The following is a 24,933-nucleotide window of genomic DNA, read 5'->3' on the forward strand; positions in this document are numbered from 1 at the left end:
CAGCATTTTAAGCAGGAAGGAATTAGGTGGGAACCAAAGTGATTTTTCTTGCACACCACTCTCTCTTTCTTACTCACTCTCTCATGCAGGCCTCTAGAAGGCTTCTCTTTTCATATCGTTGTCCAAAACTGGGTCATGTGCCTGCCCTTAGACCAACCACTGGCAAGTGGGACTAGATTATATACATCAGTATTCATGCCCCAGTGTTAGGCCCATTGGCCATCCCAACAAAATCAGAATTCCATTAGTCAAGAGAATGGGGACAGGTCTGTGGGGAGAGCAACTAACAGCGCCTGCTACAGTTGCAAGAATATATACACACTTAATTCATTCAGAGACAGTAATTACTTTATTCACATAATGATCCTCCAAATTATACTCTAATTTTTCTACTGAATATCCCTCCCTCATGCCTTTGCTATGATAGTTTTAACAATACAGGGAAATTAATTTTAATAACCTCACATTACTTCTAATGGGAAAGCCAGACTTGAGATTTCCCAAGTTGGTCCATTATATGTAACTGGCTACTGTGAGAGCTAGTACATCAGCTGAAAAAAATCTCCCTGAAAGATATTTTTGAAGTGGCATCAGTGTTATTTTTAAATAAATAGCAAATACTAATCCTTTCCTCCCAGTGTAATTCCATATCTTATATTAATTTGAGGAAAATGTGCGGTAGTAGATACAGTGATTAAAATCAATTTGTTCTATTCTCCTATGGGGATCTATTCTAGAATACCCCGGTCATCCTATAATGGTCCAAACATACAATAGTTCATGCTTGTGCTGGGGATGGGGCTGAATGTGTCCCCACAGGGGAGAAAACTCTGCCTATGTCTCTCTCTTGCCCCTTGCTCGACGTTCACCAGTTGGAGAAGAAGCTCATTATCTGATTGGTAAGAGCTTGATGCCCATGAGAAGAATATCACTAAGAGGCAGCGCCACTACATTGAAAGGTGTCGTGTGTTCGTGGTTGTATTCTCTGTTCCTGCTTTTCTACCTGGTTCTGGGTGATGTGATTCACAAACCTGATTCAAGGGGTATGGAGCAAAAGCTTTGCTTGGGCTTCTTGGTCTGAATCCTATTTTCCAATCTAGCTCAATCTTACCATGAAGAAGCCCTGCATATCGAGGGACAGCCACCTCTTGGCCACCATGTGCCCAGCTATGTATAGGGCACCACTCAATTTCCTATCCAGTTATTGTTCTTTGTGGTCACATTTTGGTTGAGGACCACACAAAGAGAGGCAGGGGAAGTGACAGAATCAGCACACAAAACCAGCGTCCTTAACATAGACAGAGTCTTTTTCACAACAACATCAAATGAAGTGCTGACTTAGGAAACAAGCAAAGGTCAGTCATGGTTTTGAAATTATCCATTTTATTATGATGGTGTAGAAGCAATGTAGAAGCATCTCAAATTTCCCTGAATTTTCAGAAAGTAACTTGTACTTTAAGAGCTATGTAAAAATACAGAGAAAGCACAGATATCAGCAGTTTTTAACATGGCTTCTGGACTTTTAAAAGTTCCTAACTGGCATCTGTAAAGAGTGCCTTTACTGGAAAATATATGAGCATATTAGTTTTACCATTACTGCTTTAATAAGAGACTGTGTAATTTTTACTTAAACTATGCAATTATATGGTAAAAATATTAGGCTTTTCTTTCAAAATTCAGTTTATTCAGGCCATATCTGGTGTCAAGAAACAGAAACCTATTCACTCTAAGCTAAAGAACATGTGTGATTTACTGTGAAGACACTTACACCGAGCAAATCCAAGGAAAAACAGTACACAGCCTGCTCCTGAAACGCTGGCGAATCTGACCTCGCAGGCAGAACCTCTGCAAACCTCCCACGCAGAACTTCACGGTCTTTAGTTCACCACTAACCTGACTCTGACACCAACTTACTCATCCACTTGTCTCAGTTCAAGTTTTTGAGAGAGAGAAAATATGATTGCTTCTCCTTGAACAAGGTGTATCGATTTCAGCCGACTGGTTGAGGCCAAGGAGGTAAGGACATCTAAACAACCATGGCCACATAGCCCTGTGTCCCAGGTACGGCCGATGGAAAGAAGCAGGTTCTCTCAGAAGGATGTAGGGGAAAAGATACTATGACTGACACTTCTATTTTAATGTAGTTTAACAAATAGCAATTGACACCAAACTATTTCCGAGAAAATGTAATAATAGACAAAACGATTGAACTCTGACTTTTGTGCGCTGTCACTGTTATTTAATTGCTTAGGACACTGTTATCTAAGACTGAAGTAAATCATTAAATCATTCTTCCCTAAATGCAGACATTCCTGGGTCTTTCTGTATTTGTTACCCTACCAAATAATTTTATATCTGGTCTAATTTGATCTGTTAGGGTTCCATAGTTTTGCCTTCAGGGTCTGTAAACAGAAGAAAAATGAAAAGATGTAACTATTTAAAAAAGACATTAGTAGCTTATGTTTTCATAGCTTTTCTTCTCTTCCCCTCTTCCTTCTGTTTACTGGATTCCTGCATTCAGTCTGATTCAACAGCTGAGAGAGTGCATGTGTGAGAGGGAATCTACAGGGAGATAAAACCACAAGACCATCATGAGATGTTTTCATGTAGCAAAAAGAACTCTGGGCTCTTTCCTGCCCTTAGGCGATTCCTATGTGCAGTCCCTCCTGGCTCCTTTGCTCCTCATTCTGAACTGTGGATGCAGCTGTGCCATCAGCCCCATTTCCTCGCCTGCCCTTGCTTCTCCTCCACACGCCAATGCTAATCCCCCATGGTTAGTCCCATCCCAAAGCCCACCGTACTACACATTTTCAGAATGGGAGGTGCACTGGATTGTGTTCATTTTATTGGACATTTAAATAAAAGCATGGAGGCCTGGCTGAATATCTTGACTGGTCAACCAACAAAGAAATCTACAGCAGCCTTGCTTTCATAAAATATCTGGACAGCTCAGTCACATACTTTGGAAATCTGGCTGTGCAGATAACGATTGTGTCCATTTCCCTACTTACTCATACTGAGGAGAGGATTAGGTTCTCACTGTTACAGTCTTGGTTATAAAAGTGGGAAGGTAGGTTCCGGGGGTGGGGGGCAAGAAAGGCTGAGTCACTGGGGATGTGGGAGAGGGAAGGTTAGAAAAAAATTACATCAAAAGGAAAGTTGGTCCCCTACTCCTAGTTCCATTTGTAGAATAAGAAAATATTTGTTAACGTTTTGTCTACCACCTACCATTTGTGGCATCTAGACTCTGCAGCTTTTCAGAGACGGCTTGAGGAATCAGATCTAAAGAATCCACTGCAGCAAAGAGAGAATTAAAAGAATAAGTTTTAGGGCCGGCCCGGTGGCGCACTGGATAGTGTGCCGCTTGGGAAGCGCGGCGGCGGAATAATTAAATTTTTCCATATATGAGAACTCAGTTTTTCAAATGGAGCTTAGTTCAGATTTTTACATAAATTCTGCTGTTTTTGCAATGTGGGAAAAAAAAAAAAAATGTAAATCCTATATGTGCCAATACCACACAGGTCAAACAAGACTTATGGCCAGCAGCTGGCAACTTTTCCTAAGCACATTGATTTTTGCAGTTATTTTCACTTTCTCCTATCTTATTGCTTCCCCTTTGAAGTTTCTCTGTAGGCCTTGCTCTCTTAGGAGTCGAAAATGCTAGACACCTTTAATATGGAGTTTTAACCCACGACAGTGGCTTGTCCAGGGCCTGGTGGGCAATATGAGTAAGCAGACGTCAAACAGCTCTGTATAGCATCTTTCTACGAACGTCCCTATGAGGGCCTGCACCCCACAGGATACCTCAGCGCTTGCCAGCTTCCTTCTATACAGAGAGTTTCAGGTAAAAAAGTGTTAAAAATGGAAACAGACTAGATTATCATTACTTTTTGATATACGATTTGTATGGCAGATTTAGAAAATAAGCAAGCCTCTACATAAATATTTGCAAGTGTTCACATTTTACGTGTGTGTGTATATATACATATACATATATGTATACACACATGAGGGGTCTTCAAAAAGGTCATGGAAAGATTCATATTACCTTTTAATTCTATTTTTCCACAAACTTTTTGAAGTGCCTGTGTGTGTGTGCACACGCATGTGTATACATGTGTGTATGTATTGTATGTATGTGTCTTATCACAAAAATTCCCAGAGTTTTCCTGTTAAAGAGAATTCTAACTTGGGTCTCTGAGTCTCCGCCTCTCACCCACTGTCTGAGGAGAATCTGGTCTTGCCATATGGGCTGTTTTGTCTTTGCAATGAAGAATTGAGAAGAAAAGGGAACGGGGACGAGGATGAGACACAGGGGTAGAGCTGAGGTCAGAGTGGGAGAGTATGGGGTGAGTATGGCATGGGAGCAGTTTTAGTATTAAAAAAATTGTTGACATTTTTATCCTTCTTTCAAAGAGCTAGTAAAGTACAAGAGAAGAAATGAAGTTATTTACAAGTTACTTGGTTGCTAGACTATGTCGTTCTGCCCACAACCCCATTCTATAAGAGTGGACACTGTGAGACCTGACTGTTAGCACTGCAGAGATTATTTATAACGCTATTGACTCACCATCAGACATAATTAGATCTTTTTCTTCTTCTGGGATTAGATCAGAATACATGCTGTCTTTACGTTCTGAAACCAAAATTAAATAAAACATGTTGGGTTTAGAATAGAACCAACAACCTGTGAGAAGTTCTAAGTTAGTGTTTTTCAAATTTTGTTGACCATGACCCATAGTAAAAAATGCACTTTACATTATAGCCCAGCATGTGCACTTGTGTACGTATAGGTAAAGCAAAAAGTTACATGAAATAATTCTTACCCTTTCCTAATCTATTCTTACTTACCTCTTTCTCTTTTCTATTTATCTTTTTCTTGCTATTCTATTCTAGTTCATTGAGTGGGGAAAATGCTAATTATTAAATTGATTTCATGACCCGCTAAAATTTTTTTTAAAACCCACCTATTTCCATAGAAATTGTTTCCACAATATGGAAAGCACTATTATAAGTAATATTTGACGGTAATGTTCACTCAACAAATGGTCATGAAACAACCTGAAATCAACCCATTTTCTCCACTTGTTTATCACTAAAGTTCCTTAGTCTGTGTAAGATCATGACTTAGTAGGGGGAGTCTAAGAACCTAAAAATTTAATTAGAAACTTATATCGTTATGATGCAGGTAGTCTTGAGAATACATACTCTACAATTCGGCTTCTCTTTCTGCATCCTGGAAAGGTGCCAGTCACCTTCTTCATGGCAGATCCTACAGTCTTTCTCAGTTCTCCCACAAGAGCCTTAGTAGCCTCAGTCCTTTCCTTAAGTGTTGCTTAACACCAGTTGGGCCAACTGCAATAATGGTGCTGCCACTCAGATGCCTCAAGGCACTGTCTAGCTGACTGGGCCTCTCCAGAGATCTATGCTGGCTGGGACTGAGTTCACCACACTCCTCTGGACAGTGATTTGGGCTGCATGATAGTCCTCTCTAGGGCTCATGATACAGCCAGATTAGTTCTCTAAGACTGATGCCATCTATTTCATGTGTTGTCCTGCTACCCACTGGCCATATTGCTAAATAACCACTCAGCCAAGCAACAGATGGCTCTTACTTACCTTCCCAGTCTTACTGATCCTCTTTGATATAACTAGGGTGGATGCTCTAGCCCACCCACCCTAGTTATTGTTTCCTGAATACAATTTTATATTGCCCCATGTTTATATTTCTGGTCACGCACTTGATCACCGAAAATGCCTCCTTTGCCCATGTTCTTTTCCCTCTGGTGGGACACCTTTCACGATCTCCTCCCTACCCAACCCTCCATTTGAATACTTCCTTTTCACTCAGTTACATGAGTAATGCCTACTCATCCTCCCAGACCCAGCTCCCATGTCATCTCTTCTGGAAAGCCTTTCCTAACACTCCCAGTCTATGGTAGGAGACTCCCTATGTGGCCTCTCTCTATCATAGCACTTACTTCTTGCTAGGGTCTGGATGTTTGCATCCCTCCCAAATTCATATGTTGAAATCTAAATCCCAATGTGATGAAATCAAGAGGCGGGACCTTTGGGAGTTGATTAGGTCATGAGGGTGAAGCCCTTATGAATGGGATTAGTACCCTTGTAAAATAGGCCCAAGAGAGCTTGTGTGTTCTTGTCTACCATGTGAGGACACAGTGAGAAGGAATCATCTATGAATGAGGAAATAGGCCTTCACCCTACACTGGATCTGCCTTGATCTTGAACTTCCAAGCCTCCAGAACTGGGAGAAATAAATTTCTGCTCTTTATAAGCCACTTGGTCTATGGCATTTTGTTATAGCAGCACAAACAGACTAAGACCCCTCTCAATAAGGTAATTTTCTCTTTGCTTTGCTTGCTATTTCACAAGGTGCTGAGCACTTTTGAGGCGGTGAGCACTTTTGAGGGCAGGAACCGTGTTTGATTTATTTTTATGTCCCTATCACATAAGCACAGTTACTTTCTTTTTTTTAATGATGGTAAAATATATATAACATGAAATCTACCTCCCTAACAAATTTTTAAATAGATGTACATTGTTGTACAACAGATCTCTAGAACTTTTTCATTCTTGCATGACTGAACTAGCACAGTTTCTGAATAAATAAATGGCCATTTGTTTATCTTTAGTCATCTGTCTGAAGTCCCAACTAGATTTCAAGATATGATTAGATTTTCTCCTTTGTACATTATAAGGGTCTTTCCTTTCCTTGTGAGTTTTTAGCATACTTACGGTATACTTTCCTTCCTTTTGACCTGTCTTGCTCTGTTTCACTAAATATTTTAATTCATTGTGTGCCTTGGCATTTACCTTTTCACATTCTTTTGGCTCCTTTCCCCCAGACAGTTTGTGTGGCCATAACTTCCTTACTGTGTCCCCAATGTCTCTCAGAGCAACCAGCAGATAGAAGGTACTCAATGGACATCTGGTAATCTCTTCCAAAAATTTAAACAGATTTTAAATATGATCTTATTTTTGACTATAGGATGAGGGTGATAAATGAGTTAATTCCCATCTTATGCCTAATGGGTGATCAAATTCGTTTTTTCAAAATTTAGTTTTAACCCTTGGATAAAAGGGCATTTTTTTTTTTTCATTGAGTATACCTACCATCTGGGATCCTTTGTTCTTCCTGGGTGTATTCTGCAGTGGGTAAGGAGATCCTTTCATCTCTTTTGGCTACTTCGGTTTCTATAACTCAGGAAATTAAGTATTAAATTAATTGAAGAGATTAAAAAAACCTCATACATAAATCATCTCACTGGTATGTTAATAAGCAGAGATCGCCAAACTGTGAGAAGGTGCCAAGCTCTGATTATTTTCAATGCTCTGATTTTGGAATCCCTGGAATAGTGTTTTTTGAGGCAAGGTCCAAAAGTGACAGAGTCAAGATCAATCAAATATGTATAGACTATGACCTTTGTTAATAAAAACACAGCATAAAACAAGGTCATCTTCTTTCACAAAACTCTGTATAATGCAAGTACATATGGGAACTTCACAATTAACTACCAGTCAGTGGAGTCAAATTCAGGATGACTGCTTCGTAGTCCATTCTAGTGAAAGGAATTTGCAGCTCTGGTCTGCCAAACACAGGAAGCCAGACAGAGGGCCTCTAAATTCTGAGAATGAAAGAGTCTGAGTTAAAGCCAGCTGCCCATCAGACTACAGATCCCTCTGCGCCTGTGTCCTCCGTCTTCACAGCACCTCTGGGCTTTGTGAGGTTTGGCCCACTCCTGGTGACCTGACCATCGGCCAGAACCCCACCCTCTGCCCACAACCTCTTTTCCTCTAGGTCTCCCTGCCCTTCCTGCCACGGCCTGTACTTCACCCTCACTAATCCTTCTCTGGTCCAGACCAAGGACACTCCTTGGTCCCTGCCAGGTTCTTTTCACCAGATACCCCATTCTGAAAGGCAGCAACTGTTTTAATTGGTTGGACTCTGTACCATACTGGTTGTTAAATACTTTCAATATGACCTCTGCCTGGACTCTTTTATTCCTAGTTATTATTTTCTTCTTCATCCAGTCTAGACCCTGTGGTCTATCACTTCAACTGCTTTCTTGCAGTTATCCTTAACTTCTTTGTCTCACCTCCTTTCTTTCTAAATTCTAAATAAAATAACAAAACTGTACCCATTTTCATCCTCATAGTCAATGCTGATGACCAAAATCACCTTAGCACCTATTTAAGGCACCAGCAAAGCAAGGACACGAATATGAGAAAAATAAACTTTTTGGAAATTATTTGATATTCCAAATAAAGTCATCATGGAAAAACTCAGAATTTTGTTGGAATGCAGTGTAGTGTTATTTTTATCCTAATTGTATTTGTTCTAACTGCAGGGGGTGCAGTATACTCTAATAGTTCGGGGTTTACTACAAATCTTGCATCTAGGTTTCCATTCCTGCATCCAGGCAGCTGAGCGTCTTTGCAGGGAATCACACGACTGTACACCGAAGTCACTACAAATTCATGGTGTCCAGCTTCCACTGAGCCCTTTTTTTTTAAAAAAAAAAAAATAAGTGCTTTTTCAGCATTGTTTCTCTCCCTTCCTCCTAACAGTTATTTCAACACTTCACCTCCTTTCTTACAACTGCAGCCCTTCCCCTGGCCTTTGATCCTCAGGACCAGGTTGTGCTGCCTTCTTTGTCCTGCACTTCCCAGCCTGACACACTCCCGTGCGGCTGTCCCATCACCTCCACCCAACCCTCGAGACGCAGCAGCCGAGGTGCTCCAGTCTGAAGCTGAGCCTGTGCTCTGGAGCTCGTGTTGACTGCTGTCTTGAGGACCCTTCTCTTCACCCCTCTCTACTTCACCGTCTCCCTCTCTACTTACTGGTAGTTACACATGAACATCCATCCATCAAGACATCTATTTCTATTTTTGGATAGGTGAATCAAGCACACAGAACAAAATCCACAAGACACGAGAGACCATGCAGTGCTGAAGTCTTCCCTGCCCAGCCTCTCAGGTCCTCCTCCAGGAGGTCACCATGGTTATCAGTTTCTTCTAATAAGTGCCAGTTGCTGACAACTCTGTGTCCTCATGTCCACCCCAGATCTCTCTCCTGGGCTCCAGACACATGTGCCCATCAACTACCAGATGCTTTCACTTAGATGCCTCTTGAAAATCTGCCCAAGTTCTCCTCTATTCCTTACCTTAACCACACCTTCCCAATCATTTTCATGACTCAGTACACATAGCAAATGACAAGGATAATAGAGGCAACCAGCCTTGGGACTCCAGTTGCCCCAGACTCTGCCTCCAGGGCTCAAGAGATCAATGGCTCCACACATCAACCCGTCTATGGCCTACTGTTTAAGTTTTCCCTCAAGTAGGGAAAGCACCATATGTCCAGATGTCAAGGACATTGGGGGCATTCTTGACTCCCTTAAGCTCTTTCTTATCCTCTGTCTCGGATTGGCCAGGTCGTGTCCATTGTATCTCTTTCAAGTCCAGCTCCTTCTCTACATCCTGTGGCCACTGCTTGGTTAAGGCTCTCATCATTTCTCTCCCTGCGATAGAACTGGTCTTCCTGATTCTTGTCTCTCCGCCTCCAATTCATTCTTCCCATTACAGACAGAGCGGTCATTCTAAAATGAGAATCTGTTCCCGTCCCTCTCCTGCCTAAAATCCTTCACTGGTTTTAACAAGGCCCGTGTTTACCTCCCTAACTCCTGACACTCCTTACCTCAAACTCTATTTTCCAGATAAAATGAATTGGCAGTTCTCTGCAAGCTCCTTCTTACTTCTGTGCCTTTGTATATGTTGTTAATTCTGAATGGAACAACCCTCCCATTCACCCCTCACCCACCTTGGCTAATCCTTCTTTCCTGTTATGACGTGGTTTAGATGCCACCTCCTCCGGAAAGCCCCTCCATCATGTCAAAGTCCTCATGTGGCCCTTCCCACTGTTTTCATGGCACCTGACACATCCCATGGGCCCACAGCACTAAGCACACCAGCTCCATAGTGAGATTGTGGCTCCCAAGGCTAGGATCCTCCCTTCCACTCTGGTCTCATTTCTGCCTTCTCCATTCCACAAAATTGCTCTCACCAAAGTCACAAATGGCCTCTGTCATGCATCTGTTGGCTACTTTTCAGGCCTCATTTTGAGCGATTCCCTGGCAGCATCTGATGGTGTAGACCAGCCTCATTCTTGAAACACCTCCGCCTTTAGGGTTTCATGACTTCAGATTTCAGGGGCTCATCGTATCTCACTGACCACCCTTTCTCACGCTCCTTGGCTCCTGTTCTACTTACCACTGCAGGCTAAGCTCCTCCAGGCCTTCTCCTCTCACTCTCCCTAGATAATCTCCATTGTGCCCCTGGCTTCATTTCTATTTAAGAGGTAACAACTTCCAATTTGAAAACTGTAGTCCAGATCTTTCTGAGCTCCAGGAATTATGCAGTTCTCTGTCTGATAGTTCCATTTTAGACATCCCACAGGTATTTTGGAATCCAAATGTGAGAAACTAAATGCATCCTTCCTCCACTTTGGCAGCATGCCTCCTCCTCTCCCACCCAACACACATGTACACACTTCTTCTCTCACATAGGCACACACAACACACACACACTCACACACACACATGCACACATACACACACACTCAGACACACAGTCATATACACCCCACATTCTCATATTCTCTCTTTCTCAAATAATGAAATAATGTTCCTTTACCATTTTTCCCCATCAGTAAATCCAGCACTCGCTCAGCCAGAAGAACCTGGAGTCCTCTGGGATTCCCCACAGCCAATCAGGTCTTGATAATTCCACCTCCTAAATATCTCTGGAATTTCTGCGCCTCTAGTCTCAGCTGTAACCATCTCTTCCTTGTGTCACTGCTCCACCCTCCTAATACCAGTCTCTCTGCAAACAGTCTTGCTTTGTCCCTGTCTGTTTTTCAAACTAATCACAAACCTACGAGGTCTCTCTCCATCTGATGCCTCTTGCATCTATTCCCCATGGCTTTGTCTCTCAGCCTCATCTCTTTAGGCTTCAGGCACATAACCTGTTTTTGCAATTTTTCCGTACAAGTTAACATATGCTCTCCTGCCTCAAGTCCTTCTCTCTACCCCCAGCCACAAGCTCTCACAGCCCAGCACCGTGAACCTCTTGGTCCTCAGACACACCGCAAGTGCAGTCATCTGTATAATGCGTGGCCCCTTGATGAACTGCAGTTTTCAAGAGGGCAAGATCAGGTCTACCTTATTCACCACGGTATCTCCAGCTCCTAGCACTGGCTATAGTCGGTATAAATATAGTGGAAGGAGGAAATATTGGGCTTCAAAAGGCTTGATTAAAGTTCTTTTCATAAATGAATTCATTTATTTCTTGTCTACTTCCATATTGAAGATGGGATTTTCTTTAAAGCAAAGGAAAGAAAGATGACAGTATTTCCTTATGAGTTTATGATTAGAGAAAATGCCAACAAGAAAAATGGGCTTACTGAAACGTATTGTTTTTAATATAGCTATCTAAAAGTAAATATGGTGTTGTGGGTTGAATTGTGTTCCCCAAAAGACATGCTGAAGTTCTAACTTCCGGCACCTGTGAATGTGACCTTATTTGGAAATAGAGTCTTACCAGATCTAGTCATACTGGATTAGGGTGGGCCCTAAGTGCCATGATTGGTGTCCTTATAATGAGAGGGAGATTTGGAAATATAGACACACACAGGTGGGAGACAGACGTGTGAAGAAGGAGGTGGAGATTGGAGTGATGCTGCTACAAACCAAGGATGCCAAGCGATGCCACCAGATGCTAGGAGAAGCAAGGGAGAACTCTTCCCTAAAGCATTCAGAGGGAGCACGTCCCGTCTGACACCTTGATCTAGGTCTTCTAGTCTCCTGAGCTGTGAGCAAACACACCTCTGTTGTTTTAAGCCACCCAATTTGGGGTAAATTGTTATGGTAGCCCTAGGAAACTAATAAACATGGTATACACAAAATTTATAAGATCATAGTGTTTCTTAAAAACACATCTTAATGTGATTTCTTTTTTTCTTTTCTTTTCTTTTTTTAATTTTTTTTTTTGTCCTTTTTTGTGACCGGTAAGGGGATTGCAACCCTTGGCTTGGTGTTGCTCGCACTGCGCTCAGCCAGTGAGCAAACCGGCCATCCCTATATAGGATCTGAACCTGCGGCGGGAGCGCCGCTGCGCTCCCAGCACCGCACTCTCCCGAGTGCACCACGGGGTCAGCCCCAATTTCTTTTTTTCAAATTGAAAAAAAATTGTTTATTGAAACATAATTGATTGTACATATCTGTGGGGCACAGCATTGAATATCAATACCTATGTGCAATATGTGATGCTCAAATCAGGATAATTAGTACATTCAGCATTGCCCAATATAATAATTTTCTTGCTAACCCCCACCTCTGGTGGCCTCAGTTAAGATATGATTTTTTTTTTTAGTATTCTATGGGATGTTTTCTTTCAAAGGACACAGGACACACTGAACTTGGCAACTTATTTTGCTTATAATTTAGTTTAAAAGTTATAAAATATGATTAGAGTTATCTATATCAATCATGATTCAGTTATAAAAAAATTTTAATACACTTTTAATAGCAGCCCAATAAAACATTACATCTAAGAGATTACCTGATTGGTATGGATGAAAATTTATCATGTCTCCAAGTGCAACAAGTTTCTCCTGTTGAAACATTTCATAATCAGAGAATTAAATGACCACAATTACTAACTTAATTATTCTTTAATAGGAAAATATTTTGATCCTTAATCTTAAAACAACAAACAAATATGTTTAACATGCCAGAAATTATATAACCAAATGACTAGTATTCCATTGATTTCTTCAAACTTTTATTGCTTCATTACTTTTAGGAATACATGCAAATTGAACCCACAAAAAGCCAGTGCATGCCTTGGCCAAGGAGAATCAGTTTAAGGTCATTATTAAAGTCAGTTCCTTTGTATCTATTCTGATATTACCTGAATTAAATCACTTGTCATTCTGGTCATTATTTTTTCACTTATTTCAATATCTTCGAGGTCTGTACGAACCACCCAAGTTCCATTCTCAAATTTCACAGGCATAGAAAAGACAATCCCTTCAGGAATACCAAACTGGCCTGCAGTAGGCAAACACAAAGAAAAACAAAAGAATTCAGAAAAATTAACCCTTCCTGTTGAGCATTCTAGAAAGGGACAGACATTATACACGATTTGTAATGACAATGGTGGAACTAAATTTTTGGGATTCCTCTTCAGGGAGGACTGAAGCACTCACTTTAGAAGTAATGATTGAGCACCTATTCAAGTTCACACAGTTTTCCCTTCTGTATGTCTCACATGCACGGGCTGATGCAGGCTTCTTCTTCCATGCTTTGTCTGTATTTCTGTTGTCTGCCTCCCATTGCTTTCCTTGACCCCCTTATGTAGCGCACGAGCCTAAGTTATTTGCCCAATCTGATCCCCAGCTCTTGTAGCCTACTATGACAGTCACTGGGCATAAAGGCATTGGAAAGGGACAGAAAGGGGGCAGGGAAGTTGGTTATTTCCTTGCAGTTCCCACTTCCTCATTTAGATGTATTCTAAATAAAAAGACTGATAATATTTATTACTAACTGAGCACCACTCAGATAAAATTGACCCCTTTTCTGGTGCTTCAATCAAATAAGAAAATTATTCTTGCCATTCTAGACACCACAAATATTGTCAGTAGAGCAAAACATTGAGGACAATCAAGAAACCAGGATCTAGAACACTTTGCCTTAGAGGGCTTCCCAGGTCCTCTGTTCATTCTGTATTTGTTTTATCTGTGAAGAGCTAGCCTTGTGGGCAGACAGTGTATGAGGATTTACCCATATGGAATAGTTTCAGGGAGACAGGCAATGATCACTTCTCCCCCTCCTCCCAGCATTGCATTGTTTATTTTTCAATAAAATTCCTACAGAGATTAATTAAACTTTCTTTCTGCAAATAAAGATAAGGTTTAAAATACCTATGTCCCTAAAAAGGTAACATACTGATTTGAATTCACACTATGGGTAATGTTCATGCACCTTAACTTCAATTGACCAAGATGCACTGAGCATCTACCATATAAAATGCTGCTCCCACAAAAGGTGCAGAAAGATGACTCAGACAGAGCTGCTGCCCTCAGGGTATACACGTGCAAATGAAGGGGACATATGCCACTAACCATACTACCAAAAAAAGGCCGGCTACAACACGCTGTCTGATACAGGAATAAAATGCTATGTAAGTATAGAGAAGAAACAGAGATTCATTCTGACGTGGGGGATTTGGGGACATTTCCTAGAGCTGCACCAGAGTCACTGGAACAACGGGGAAGATGGTGGTTCCACTAATAACATAAGGAATACAAGAGGTGGGTCAGATTGGGAAGGAAGGCACAAAGTTCAGTTTGGTGTATGCTGGTTTGAAGTGACAGCATGAACATGCAGGTGGCAATGTTTTGCAGGCTAGAGCTCAGCAGAGAGGCCCAGGCCTGAAGCTTTGGGAGTGAGTAAGGCTGCTAAAGAAGATAGTAGAACACAGGGGGAAGAGATACTTTAGACAGAACCTACAGACTACCAGCTGTTCTCTTTCCTGTTTTGTAACAATGGTAGAAGTAACAATGGTAGAAGTCTTCGCAATAGTTTTTGGCAGATGAATACATTAAGGCTGTACGAATTTACATATGGTGTTTATGGATGGAGAGCCATCTTACCACACCCCCAGTGCTGCCTGGGACTCTGAGACCTGGGTCCTGATGTGCCCCTTTGTGTCCTGCCTCTGTGCCTTTGCTCCTGCGGCTCCCTGTGCCCAGGGTTCTTCCCACACTTGTCTTCTGGTCAACACTACCCATCTTTTAAGACTTCCTGGATTGCCCTCCTGTATGGAGCCCGTCCTGATTCTTCTTGCTACCTGCCTAGAACTGATCGCACCTTCCCTCTCTCAGCTGGGAACAGTGAGGAAAACCTAACAAGACTATTTTATTTATGTATCCGGTTCTTCTCTACTCTACTGTAGGTTTCCTGAAGGCAGAGGCCAGGTCTAATTTCTATGTGTATTCCCAGTACATTCATACAAAATATTGTTGAATTTCTGAATGAATAACCAAAGGAATGATTATGAAATTGTAAAAGTCCAGACAGCTTTATAGGCCGTGCTAAGAGCTAGACAGGTAGAAATACAGAATTAGGAGCCTAAGGCATACATGGAGGTTTTTAAACATTACAGGATACAAAAAACTTAGATTTACCTTCACTGAGTACTCCTAAAGACACAATCTCCCCAGGTGGTGAGCCATGGTACCAGTATTTCAATGTAGTGGCTATACTGTGTGCAGCCAGAATGCCTCCAAATTGTCTTCCAGTGCCGGTCAACTTTTTAAGAGTTTCCACAAATTCTCTTTTTAACCACTCACTGAAAGGAGAGAAGTGATTTTACAATGGAGTGAGGGATGGAAATAAAAAAGGATGAACTAAGCACAAGGAATCACATCCACAATCAAAATAGCATATGACTTCATTGCCCCTTCAAGTGTCTTCACTCCCCATAAAGAGTCGATTGAAAAATAATGAAATGTAGCAGATAGAAGCCCCCAAATTTCAAAGTAAAAACATGACAATGTGAATGTGGGACTCAGAAAAGTGGTCAAAGACTGCAGAAACAATTACTTTCCTTACAAAGAATTTATTCTATGTAGATGCTCTCGTGGAATCAGTGATATCCTTCATTTTAAGTAAAAAAGTTTCATAAAGCATTGCATTATTCACGTTGGGAATTAGGGAATAACTCTTTTTATGATCTGAAGTTTAAACTTAGGGAACATCCTGGCTGGACTAGAGCAAGTGGTGAAGGGCACCCCTGTGAGGCCAGCATGGCACAGCTCCATGCGACACTGGCCCTGCCCAGGCAGCAAGCACGGGGTATCATGCTCCAGGGATCCATCAGTCCCAGGCATGGATGAAGTCCCGGTGGCCTGAGAAAAAGAAAGAAGGCAAGGAGCTATGGAAAGGAAATGCTACAACTGGGAAAGTGATACAAATTTAGAAAAATGCTTCGAAGGCACCGCTGCCCATTTCTCTTCCTCTGCCTCATCATAATGCTGGTGTTCATTGTGGCAGGCACAGCTCAAAGTGTCTTACCTGAATCAATCCATTTCATCTTCCCAGCAACCCTGTAAGGCCCATACAGTGTTACCATTTCCACTTTGCCGATGAAGAAACTGAGACACAGAGAGGTTAAGTAACTTCTCTAAAGTCACATAGCTAAAAAGTGGCCAAGTGAGGATTTCAACCCAGGTGGCTCAGTCCTAGGACTGTGCCCCTCACTACCTCCTCATTCTGCCTCACCTGGGACAGAACACCCAGCATGGCCTGGGCCTGCTGGTCATCTTAACTCTTCTTTCTCAAAATGTTTCAACTAATTTCGACTTGGAGACATACCTCTGTCTTTAGGTTAAATAAGATTCCCTTTGTACAAACTTGCTTGAGAAATAAACTTAATGGAATGTATGAGCTTCTTTAAAGGTAATCTGAAATTTAAAAATGGATAACTTCAAAATCAAATAAATTGGGGGCGAGGATTGATAAGCTGATATTCTGTGGAATTTTCTGTTTCTCTGATAAAGAGCATGAACAAACATGAGTGTAAACAATGCAAGTTATTTTTGTACAAAGATTTATAAGATGATTTAAAAGACTACAACAACTATTATGCATTTATTTAACATTGTTAGGATACTTCACTTAAAAATATACCATACCTATCAAAAATCAAGTTTAAGACAGGGCGTGAATAGTGAAGAGGTCCCCAAATGGCACTATCATATCTGTAAATCCTTGCTTTTCTCAGATCAATGTAGTTATTTCCAGTGATATTTCCCCAAATTATCACATCTTTGATGCCTATTAGGAATAGAAATAAAATCCATAATAATGCACATTATTATAAAAAAAACCCTGAAGCCTATATTTTGTTTGCGCGTTTAAGATTGGTCCTTTTGCTATAAAATGAGTCTGAGTTTACACTCCCTAAAACTGTGCAAAAGGTGTGGATCACCTCCCTGATCATCAGGATTTGGCAGCCCCTAATACTGTCCTGTGACTGCTATGGGTACATAATTAAATTCAAGGAATAATGAAATGTTCCCTGAAAGGAATTACTCTTTTTTTTTTTTTTTAAAAATTATATCACTGGGGTTGGTCCGAACTTCATTACTCTGCTTGCCATTAAGAGAAAGAGAAAGGTTGAGAGAGAGCGAGAAAGAACTTTTTATCTACTTTGATTTTGCAAAGGCATCTTGGATTCTAGACTGAAATAGAAATTTGGGCAAATTAGTTAACTGGGTGGGTTAAATCTCCTGTGAAATGAGAGTGTTGTGATAAGAGGACCCTGGGGAATATCTAGGTCAACAAATAGTTATGAATTATATTCTATCTGTGAGGCACTTCTACTTACTGTGTTTGGCAGAAAACCAACCAGTGCAAATTCTTACAACATTCTGGGGATGGAGGGAGGTGGGTGAGGAAAGAACTACTGTGCAAAGTGATGCGTGCTGAGAAGAAATGTAAGAGGATGAGGGTTAGAGAGAAATAAGAATTGGCATTTAATAAAAATTGTGAATTTTCTAGAAACATTATATGCAAAGTGACAATAAGTACAGTAATTCTATTTATTTACTTATTAACTTATTTATTTGCTTAAAAATTTAATTATAAGGCCATACCCCTTCCTATTGTGGAGTTAAATTCTTTCCTATTCTGTATGAGGTAAGATTGGTTTTTGCTTCAAGTAACATAATATCTTACTGACTTGGTTTAACTACAAGGAGTTTACTTATCTCAGATAATAAGTCAAGACAGGCAGTGACATGTGCTGGTTCAGAAGCTCAAAGAAGTGTTCTCTTAGCCTTCCCCTCATGGTCCTAAAACGGCTGCAGCAGCTCCAAGTGTCACACTCTCCCAGTTGTGTTCAAAGGTAGGCAGCAGGGAAAAGAACGGGCAGAGGCTTCCTCTTTTGCCTTACTTTTTTCAAGGGGTGAAATATCCTTCCCAGGGGACCCCAAGTAGATCACATTACTCAGCCAGTCCCTGACTGCAAGAGGAGTTCAGAAAATGAGCGACTGTTTGAACCTGTACAGCAGGAGACAGGCTGGGGGGAGAAGAGTGTGGGAAACAGATCTTGGGTGGTCAACCATCATGGTCTATCATCATCCTCTGAGATTCTCTCCCTCATCAAAGTGACTCGTGAAGCAGGAGCAGCTAGTTCTCTCCCCACCACCTGACTCTTAAGAGAGCTAGTTATGTGCACTTGGGTCCCTCCAATAGCTGCATGCCATAGGAGGGACATGTGGAGATGGTTAGGGCTGGGAGCTCATGGGATCCCAGGTGGGAAAAATAATACTCCAGCCCCAGGGAAGCACATGGTAGGCTTCCTGCCTATAGTCTAAAGAAGTCTTTTCATCTCACTGGGTCTCACTTTTCTTATTGGCTTTGAGGACCTTTGTAGCTCTAAATACCCTAAACCATTCTATAGAAAAATATAGTGGATGTCCACTGTTGTTTTTTTTTTTTTCCCCTCCCAGTGTCTCTTCCACTTTTTCTTTTCCTTTCTTTCTTTCTTTCTTTTTTTCTTAACAGCATACTGGTTGTTTTTATAAATAACTACCCCTTCTCCAATTTCAGCCAATATGGTTTGGGTGGAGCTATCCTTACCCCGTAGGGCACCAATAGGCACAAGACCCAGATTCCACCCCCCTGACCACAATGTGTGACTTGGAGATGGGCGTGTGGTCCAAGCCTGACCAATGAGTTTATTCTTTTGCACAAACACTTGGAAAAGAAAGCCCTCTTTCTACGGGGTGGTGGGGGGTGGGGGGGGGTGGTAAGCTATGAGCATGAATCTGGGGATGCCAGTGGCCATTTTGCTACTCACAGAGCCTTCCTGAGAATAAAACAACACTGCAGAAAGCAGAGCTGAGGGACAGGCCAGGACAGAGCACAAGCAAGTTTGATGTCATCACTTGAGCCCCAGCAACCAGCTATGCCTGAAATAAGAACTGCCTCCTGTACTTTGTTGTGTGAGAAAAAAGTTCTCTATCTGCACTCAGTCACCTTGAGTTGACTTTCTATCACTTGCAACAGAAGAAGCTGCAGCTCAGCCAATACACATGTTCTGAGAAACAAGGTTATGTGCGAGCTGAACTTAGGGGATATCCTGAGCCTTGCTTTTCTGAAAAGGTTTGCTATCCTCTTGGCATCTGGAATGATCCCTGAATGATTTCCTGGGTGATTTTGCTGTTGCTGAGTTTCTCCTTGCTGCTCCACTGATAATTCTACTTTGACTACTGTCCCTCTAATGTCTCTCTTCCCTTTTCCCAACTTTCTTCTCTTTTTCTTTTTACTGCTTCTCACTTGCTTATTGACTTTGAGTACAGTGGAGCTTAGAGTTATGGCACTAGCAGACCCTCAAGAGAGCACCTTTCTGGTTGAAATTCCTTTGGACCCCCACTTTGTTTTAAATTTTGTATCACTGCCTCTTCTTGACACTTCATCAGCATATCAGTGACCTTTTGTGATGTCAGTGTCCATACATGTAATTATATCTGTATATAATTATAAGGTTGATGATAGAGATAAAATGATTAGAAAATGTTTTCATTTCCTGTTGCATACTTCTGGTATCAATTTGGTTGAGTTTTGTACTGACCTTGGGGGTAAGACACTAAAATATGTATGCCAGAATACCAAAAATTATTATTTCTAGGACTACCTTGTAAAGAAATGAATAATACAACTCTGGCTATAATGTTAGGCTCACTGGAGTTCTTTATTGCCCTGATTTAGCATGTTCTAAGGCTCACATTCCATTGTCTTCCCAATTTTGCAAGAGAGAATGCCTTGCCCTCCTTCCATTCTCAATGGATGCCATTGCACCAGCTCCATCTAAGGGCACAAATAGCTAAAATATATCACATGTGATCTCTCTTTTTAAATACAATCCTTATTCTTACTGTCTCACCTTTCTATGATTCTGACATCTACCAGTTCAAAGATTAACAGGAGCAGAAAGTGATCAGATATCATAATCCTACTGATAAGTTTTATATCCTTGCACATGTTTACCATGTGCCAGGTATTCTTGTAAGTACTTCAGAAATATTATCTCATTGAATACTTACATCAATTCTAGGAGGTAGGTACTGTTAACATCCTCATTTCACAAATGAGGAAACTGAGGCACAGCAAGATTAAATGGTTGATCAAGGTCACACAGGTGGGGAAGTGGGGTAGAATGACTTCAATACAGCCCTTTTCAAACAGATTTTTTAAAAAGACAACACTGATTACCCTAACTGACTATTATCATAGAATATTAGGAATTCGAGGTCTCAAATATTAAGAATATTAGGTTTCAAATTATTACTTGAATAATATAGATCTTATAGTAAATATCTGTTTATTCATTTTTATAATGAAGGACAGAGTTAGTCATGAAAGCCAGTAAAAAAATGTTTGCACAGTAGTCAAATCTTACTATAAGAAGTTCTTTGTATCCATTTCCTCTTTCTATTCCAGATATCCAGAATGATCCTAGAGGATTCAGTGCTCTTCCTAGCTGCTTTGAAATCATGTTGTTTCAAAACAAAAACATAAACTAACACAGGAGTTCACTCACATGAGGGGGATGTCTTCAATTTTCTGGCCAGTGCAGCTTTTGCTTCACCTTCCACCCCCAGCGCCACAGCGATAATATTGTGTGCGACGTTTGGGGCATATGTCATAAGCAGAATGGTTTTCAGATTCACAAAGGTTTTTCCTCCCACAATCACTCTGACAGAGGCATGAGCATTTTTCTCGATCAGGCCTCCATAGAGCCTGCACAGAGGCACCCTGCGACGAAGGCAGTCTTCCAGCGTGTGCACCTCCTGCTCGGTGGTGTCATCGAGAATGACGACAACGTGGGCCTGACGGAAGGCCTCTTCCACGTTCGTGCAGATGGAGACGCTGCGGAGGACGGGCGACGCCAGGTCCTGGGTTTCCATCACAAGGTTTTTGAGGTGTTCTTCCACCTGCTTGCTGTCAAACAGAGTGATGCTGATTTCTGTATGCATCCCAAACACTTCACCGCTTGTCAATATGGGAATTAGGTTGTAGCAGGCAGGAGTAGCTGCACTGATAAAAGTGCAAAGGCCGGTTGTGAATGGTTAGATCCTTTGCCCATTTTAATCCTCTGTTCCTAATAGATGTGCCTGCATGTGCGTTAATAGGGTGATTTAATATTTATATAGGCATGCACACAGCTACATAAACAGTTTTAAGGCTAGAAATAAAAAGTAGAACAAAAAATTCTCACTACTAACCCCTTACTCTGGCCATATGAAAACAATTCCAAAAATAAGAAATGCACCTGTTTATTAGGTTTTCAAATAAACTAGAATTCCCCATATGCAGAAAGCAAAATTTCAAAGATCTGTATCATATAATTCTAATTATGTTTACATTTCCTCTTGAAAAGATAAAGACATAAATTTCAGTTAACCATAGCTCTTTTAAAATTTTCTTCCCTTATCTTCTAAGTAATGACATTTTTTGGAGAGGACTATCTTCTCCAAATTCTTACAAAGAAAAATCCTTACAAAGATGGCAAAGATCCACACAAGCTATGTATGGTTTGTCTGTAGCCACAATTTAGCAACTATCTGGGTACTTTATGGCTGTGATTATTGACTTTGAGCTGTAATGACCCCCTGTGGAGAGTTCAGAAATGCATATGGGCATTTCTAGTATTCACAGTGGGTCTGGGGAGGTGTACAATGGGGGTTTCAACAGTATCTGTATCATTTTAATCCTTTGAAGAATGTCTAAAGAAGATGTGATATTTATTAAATCTGAGTGATAAGGTCATGGAGGTTTATTATCTCATTCTCAATTCTTTTCTGTATTTGAAATATTTCATAATAATAAATAATTTTTAAAATGAGGGCATATATTAGGATAGACACATGTGTGGTGAGGACAGTGTGAGAGAGACTGAGGAGTCGGGAATGGGGGGGGTAGGGAGAGAGAACACAAGAGAGAAAAAGAGAGAGAGTGCAGAGACTGCACGTGCCCCAGATGGGGGAAATGAGGAGCAAATGGGAGAAGGAGGAAAGTAAGAAAGAGCAAGGTGAGGGGAGAGTTCCTGAGAGAGTGTGTGTGCATGAGGTGAGGGAGAGCCCAGGAACTCTAGTGAGTGGGAAAGAGGAGAGAGCACCTGTCAGAGAGGGCAAGTCAGGCAAAGCGGCCATGCTATAAAGTTGATCTTAGATTAAATGTGTGTGTGTGTGTGTGTGTGTACAGTCTAAAACTCATACATGGGTTATGTTGGAAAATACACACACACACACACACACCCCACACACACACCTATACATATGTCTACATATACACACAAATCTCAAATGCAACGTTCAGGTACTTTTCCCTCATGGAATTAATCCAATCTCTTTTCCTTTCTAAATATAAAAAGCCAATCTCATGAATCCTGGGGTTTGACTGTCCCACCTGGTGATCCAGACCTGCAAGGGGTGGATGAAACCTTTCAGGGCTTCTTCCTGCAGCTCGTTTTCTATATGTGCCCCCAGGTTCTCTTGAGCAATGACCATCATCTGCTGAGTCGTCATGCTGGAGGTGACATTATAGTAAAGCTAAATATTGGGAAAGGAAAAGCCAACATCGGAGAATAGATAATTAGCTGAAAATAGCTATAATGGAAAGTTTTTGTTTAAAGTCAAAACAGAATAAAAAGAGAGATGAGAGAATGTCTCAGAAAGCAAGACATTTGAAAAATAAAATAATGTAAGAGAATGATAGTTTTTTTGAACAGATAAGTCAACTTAATTTATGTACCTGAGCATGCTCCAGGAACTCATTATATCCTCCCAAAAGCAAACACTTCCCTCCACGATCCAACAGCTCTCTCCAGATGATGGGGGAATTTTTCTGACTCCACTTATTTTTTTCACAGACATCATTCAGCCACTCCTATTGAATGATATTCCAAGTGAAGACATGTATTAAATCTGCCTGAGAATTCAATTCAATACTTTAGAATTAAAACTAAAATGCTAGCTTGTTTTTAATGTCCTTATGTATAATACAATTTAGATATCTTTTTTTTTTTTTTTTTGTCTTTTTTCGTGTCTGGCAACGGATCGCAACCCTCAGTGTCGCGCCCGTACCGGACCAGGACCAGCAACGGGATCGCAACCCTCGGTGCCGCGCCTGCACCTCGCTCAGCCAGTGAGCGGGAACCGGTCTGTATGTGGGATCCGAACCCTGGGCAGGAGCGCCGCCGCGCTCCCAAGCGGCGCACTGTAGCAGTGCACCACCGGGCCAGCCCACAATTTAGATATCTTTAAACAATAAAATGTAAATATAGAAAAGAGTGATGAGTTAAGTAACAAGTTAATAAAATAAGAAAAAATATCCTTCAAATTCATTGACCAACCTAAGGCACTGCAAGTGGCTCTTTTTGCTGAGGAGACCTGGAGTACAAGTGTTTATCTTAAAGAGAGGCGAGGTATTCCAATTTGAGTGATTTAAAAAAAAAATTCAACTGATTTTCCTCTTATTCTTCTTATATATGAGATATTTCCAGTCTTAGGGCCATATTAAATTTGATATTGCTTTTCAAATCTGTGGGTATGGTTTATACAGTTCAGACTGAATTAGTGAGCTAAAAATTATCTGGGGATTTTTGATAGTATTTATCAGAAAAAGTTTAAATTATCATTATCTGTTTTGTGTAGACCATGTCTTCCAGTGACAAGATCTAAGTAGAGACTGAGAGCAACACTCTTATCTGTAAAGTACATGGTAGCATTATTAGCATTAATGTCACTAGTGTTGGTATATAACACCCCACTGCTAAATTTGATGGGGGAAAAAAAAGTACATGGCAGCAGCCTTAAAGCCATCTCATTGGAGATGTGTAATGAGGCTACCTTAGAAATGAAATCCTAGAAACTAATTTCCTTTGCTGATGTTGAAGATCTCGCTACCTTACAGCAAACGGTGGGGCTGCGAGGATTCCACCATGTCCCCCTAGTCTCAGCATGGCCTGACCAGTGAAGTGAGGGGCTTATGGATGAAAGGGACTTTACCCTTTCCTTCAGCAGTAAGCAGAACATGTTGCTGGGAGAACATGTGTAGGACTGAACCCTGACAATGCTGAATCAAGAGTGAAATGTAAAGCTGAACAAAGGAGAATTTATCAGTATGAATCACTCTTCTGCAGTTCAGGAGTGTATACCCTAGCAGAAACCTCAGAAGATAGTGATAAGGTGTTGCCAGATGGGCTCTTGGAAGCTTGGAGAAAGTGATGATTCACATTAATAAAATAAAAATGCCAGAACTGCCATAAAAGACATGGAGTAAGGGATCAAAAGGCTGGTGGATATGGTACTATGGAAGGCTGAAAAGCCCACTAGTCTACCCTGTTCTATGGAAGGGCATGGAAGACACTACATTCACCAAAGTGATAAGCAATGCACTCAAAAGGTGGGGGGAGGGGGGGTCCCAGTGTCACTGAGAACCTGGTGAGGCTATCCATTCTAGGCCAGGGCTGTTAAAGGACATGCTGTTATAGAGCTGGATTCCCTGGCAAATGGGATGATAAAATTCTGAAATAATAGAGGCTGGGGGCAGTGTCCACCAGAGACCATCTATTGCAAAAGAAGCACTAAACAACCCGCAGATGAAATAACTTAGGCAGCTGCAGGCACAAAGGGCTCATGAAAGAGACAGAGGCTGTGTAACAGCCCAAGAGAATGGGCTACCCCTACTCAAAGCTTATCTAGCTATTGCTGCTGCTAAATGGCTAATGTACTGGCAACAGAGGCCAGTGATGGCCCCCTGATAATGACACTATCCCTCA

The 24,933-nt window shown here is 41.2% G+C and overlaps 1 protein-coding gene across 3 annotated transcripts in view; it reads right to left on the bottom strand.

Annotated features, from left to right (window-relative positions):
- Nucleotides 1-1,363: 1,363 nt before the first annotated feature.
- MDH1B (malate dehydrogenase 1B, NAD (soluble)) overlaps nucleotides 1,364-24,933 on the bottom strand; it is a 31,798-nt gene continuing 8,228 nt past the window's right edge. Inside the window, exons 1-12 of one of the 3 annotated variants that reach the window (XM_008588427.1) lie at nucleotides 23,506-23,526; nucleotides 22,905-23,039; nucleotides 22,560-22,702; nucleotides 20,692-21,188; nucleotides 16,778-16,919; nucleotides 15,269-15,432; nucleotides 12,991-13,130; nucleotides 12,640-12,691; nucleotides 7,135-7,215; nucleotides 4,571-4,636; nucleotides 3,229-3,294; nucleotides 1,364-2,402 (exon numbers count right to left, since the gene is read on the bottom strand). In XM_008588427.1, the coding sequence (XP_008586649.1) occupies nucleotides 2,374-2,402; nucleotides 3,229-3,294; nucleotides 4,571-4,636; nucleotides 7,135-7,215; nucleotides 12,640-12,691; nucleotides 12,991-13,130; nucleotides 15,269-15,432; nucleotides 16,778-16,919; nucleotides 20,692-21,188; nucleotides 22,560-22,678 (1,356 nt within the window). In that variant the 5' untranslated portion in view covers nucleotides 22,679-22,702; nucleotides 22,905-23,039; nucleotides 23,506-23,526 and the 3' untranslated portion in view covers nucleotides 1,364-2,373. Of the gene's footprint in view, nucleotides 2,403-3,228; nucleotides 3,295-4,570; nucleotides 4,637-7,134; nucleotides 7,216-12,639; nucleotides 12,692-12,990; nucleotides 13,131-15,268; nucleotides 15,433-16,777; nucleotides 16,920-20,691; nucleotides 21,189-22,559; nucleotides 22,703-22,904; nucleotides 23,040-23,505; nucleotides 23,527-24,933 lie in introns of those variants that run through there. The other 2 variants (XM_008588425.1, XM_008588424.1) reach the window with 2 other exon arrangements.

Source organism: Galeopterus variegatus, unplaced genomic scaffold (genome assembly GCF_000696425.1).
Source record: "Galeopterus variegatus unplaced genomic scaffold, G_variegatus-3.0.2 Scaffold4819, whole genome shotgun sequence".
NCBI classification, from domain to species: Eukaryota; Metazoa; Chordata; class Mammalia; order Dermoptera; family Cynocephalidae; genus Galeopterus; species Galeopterus variegatus.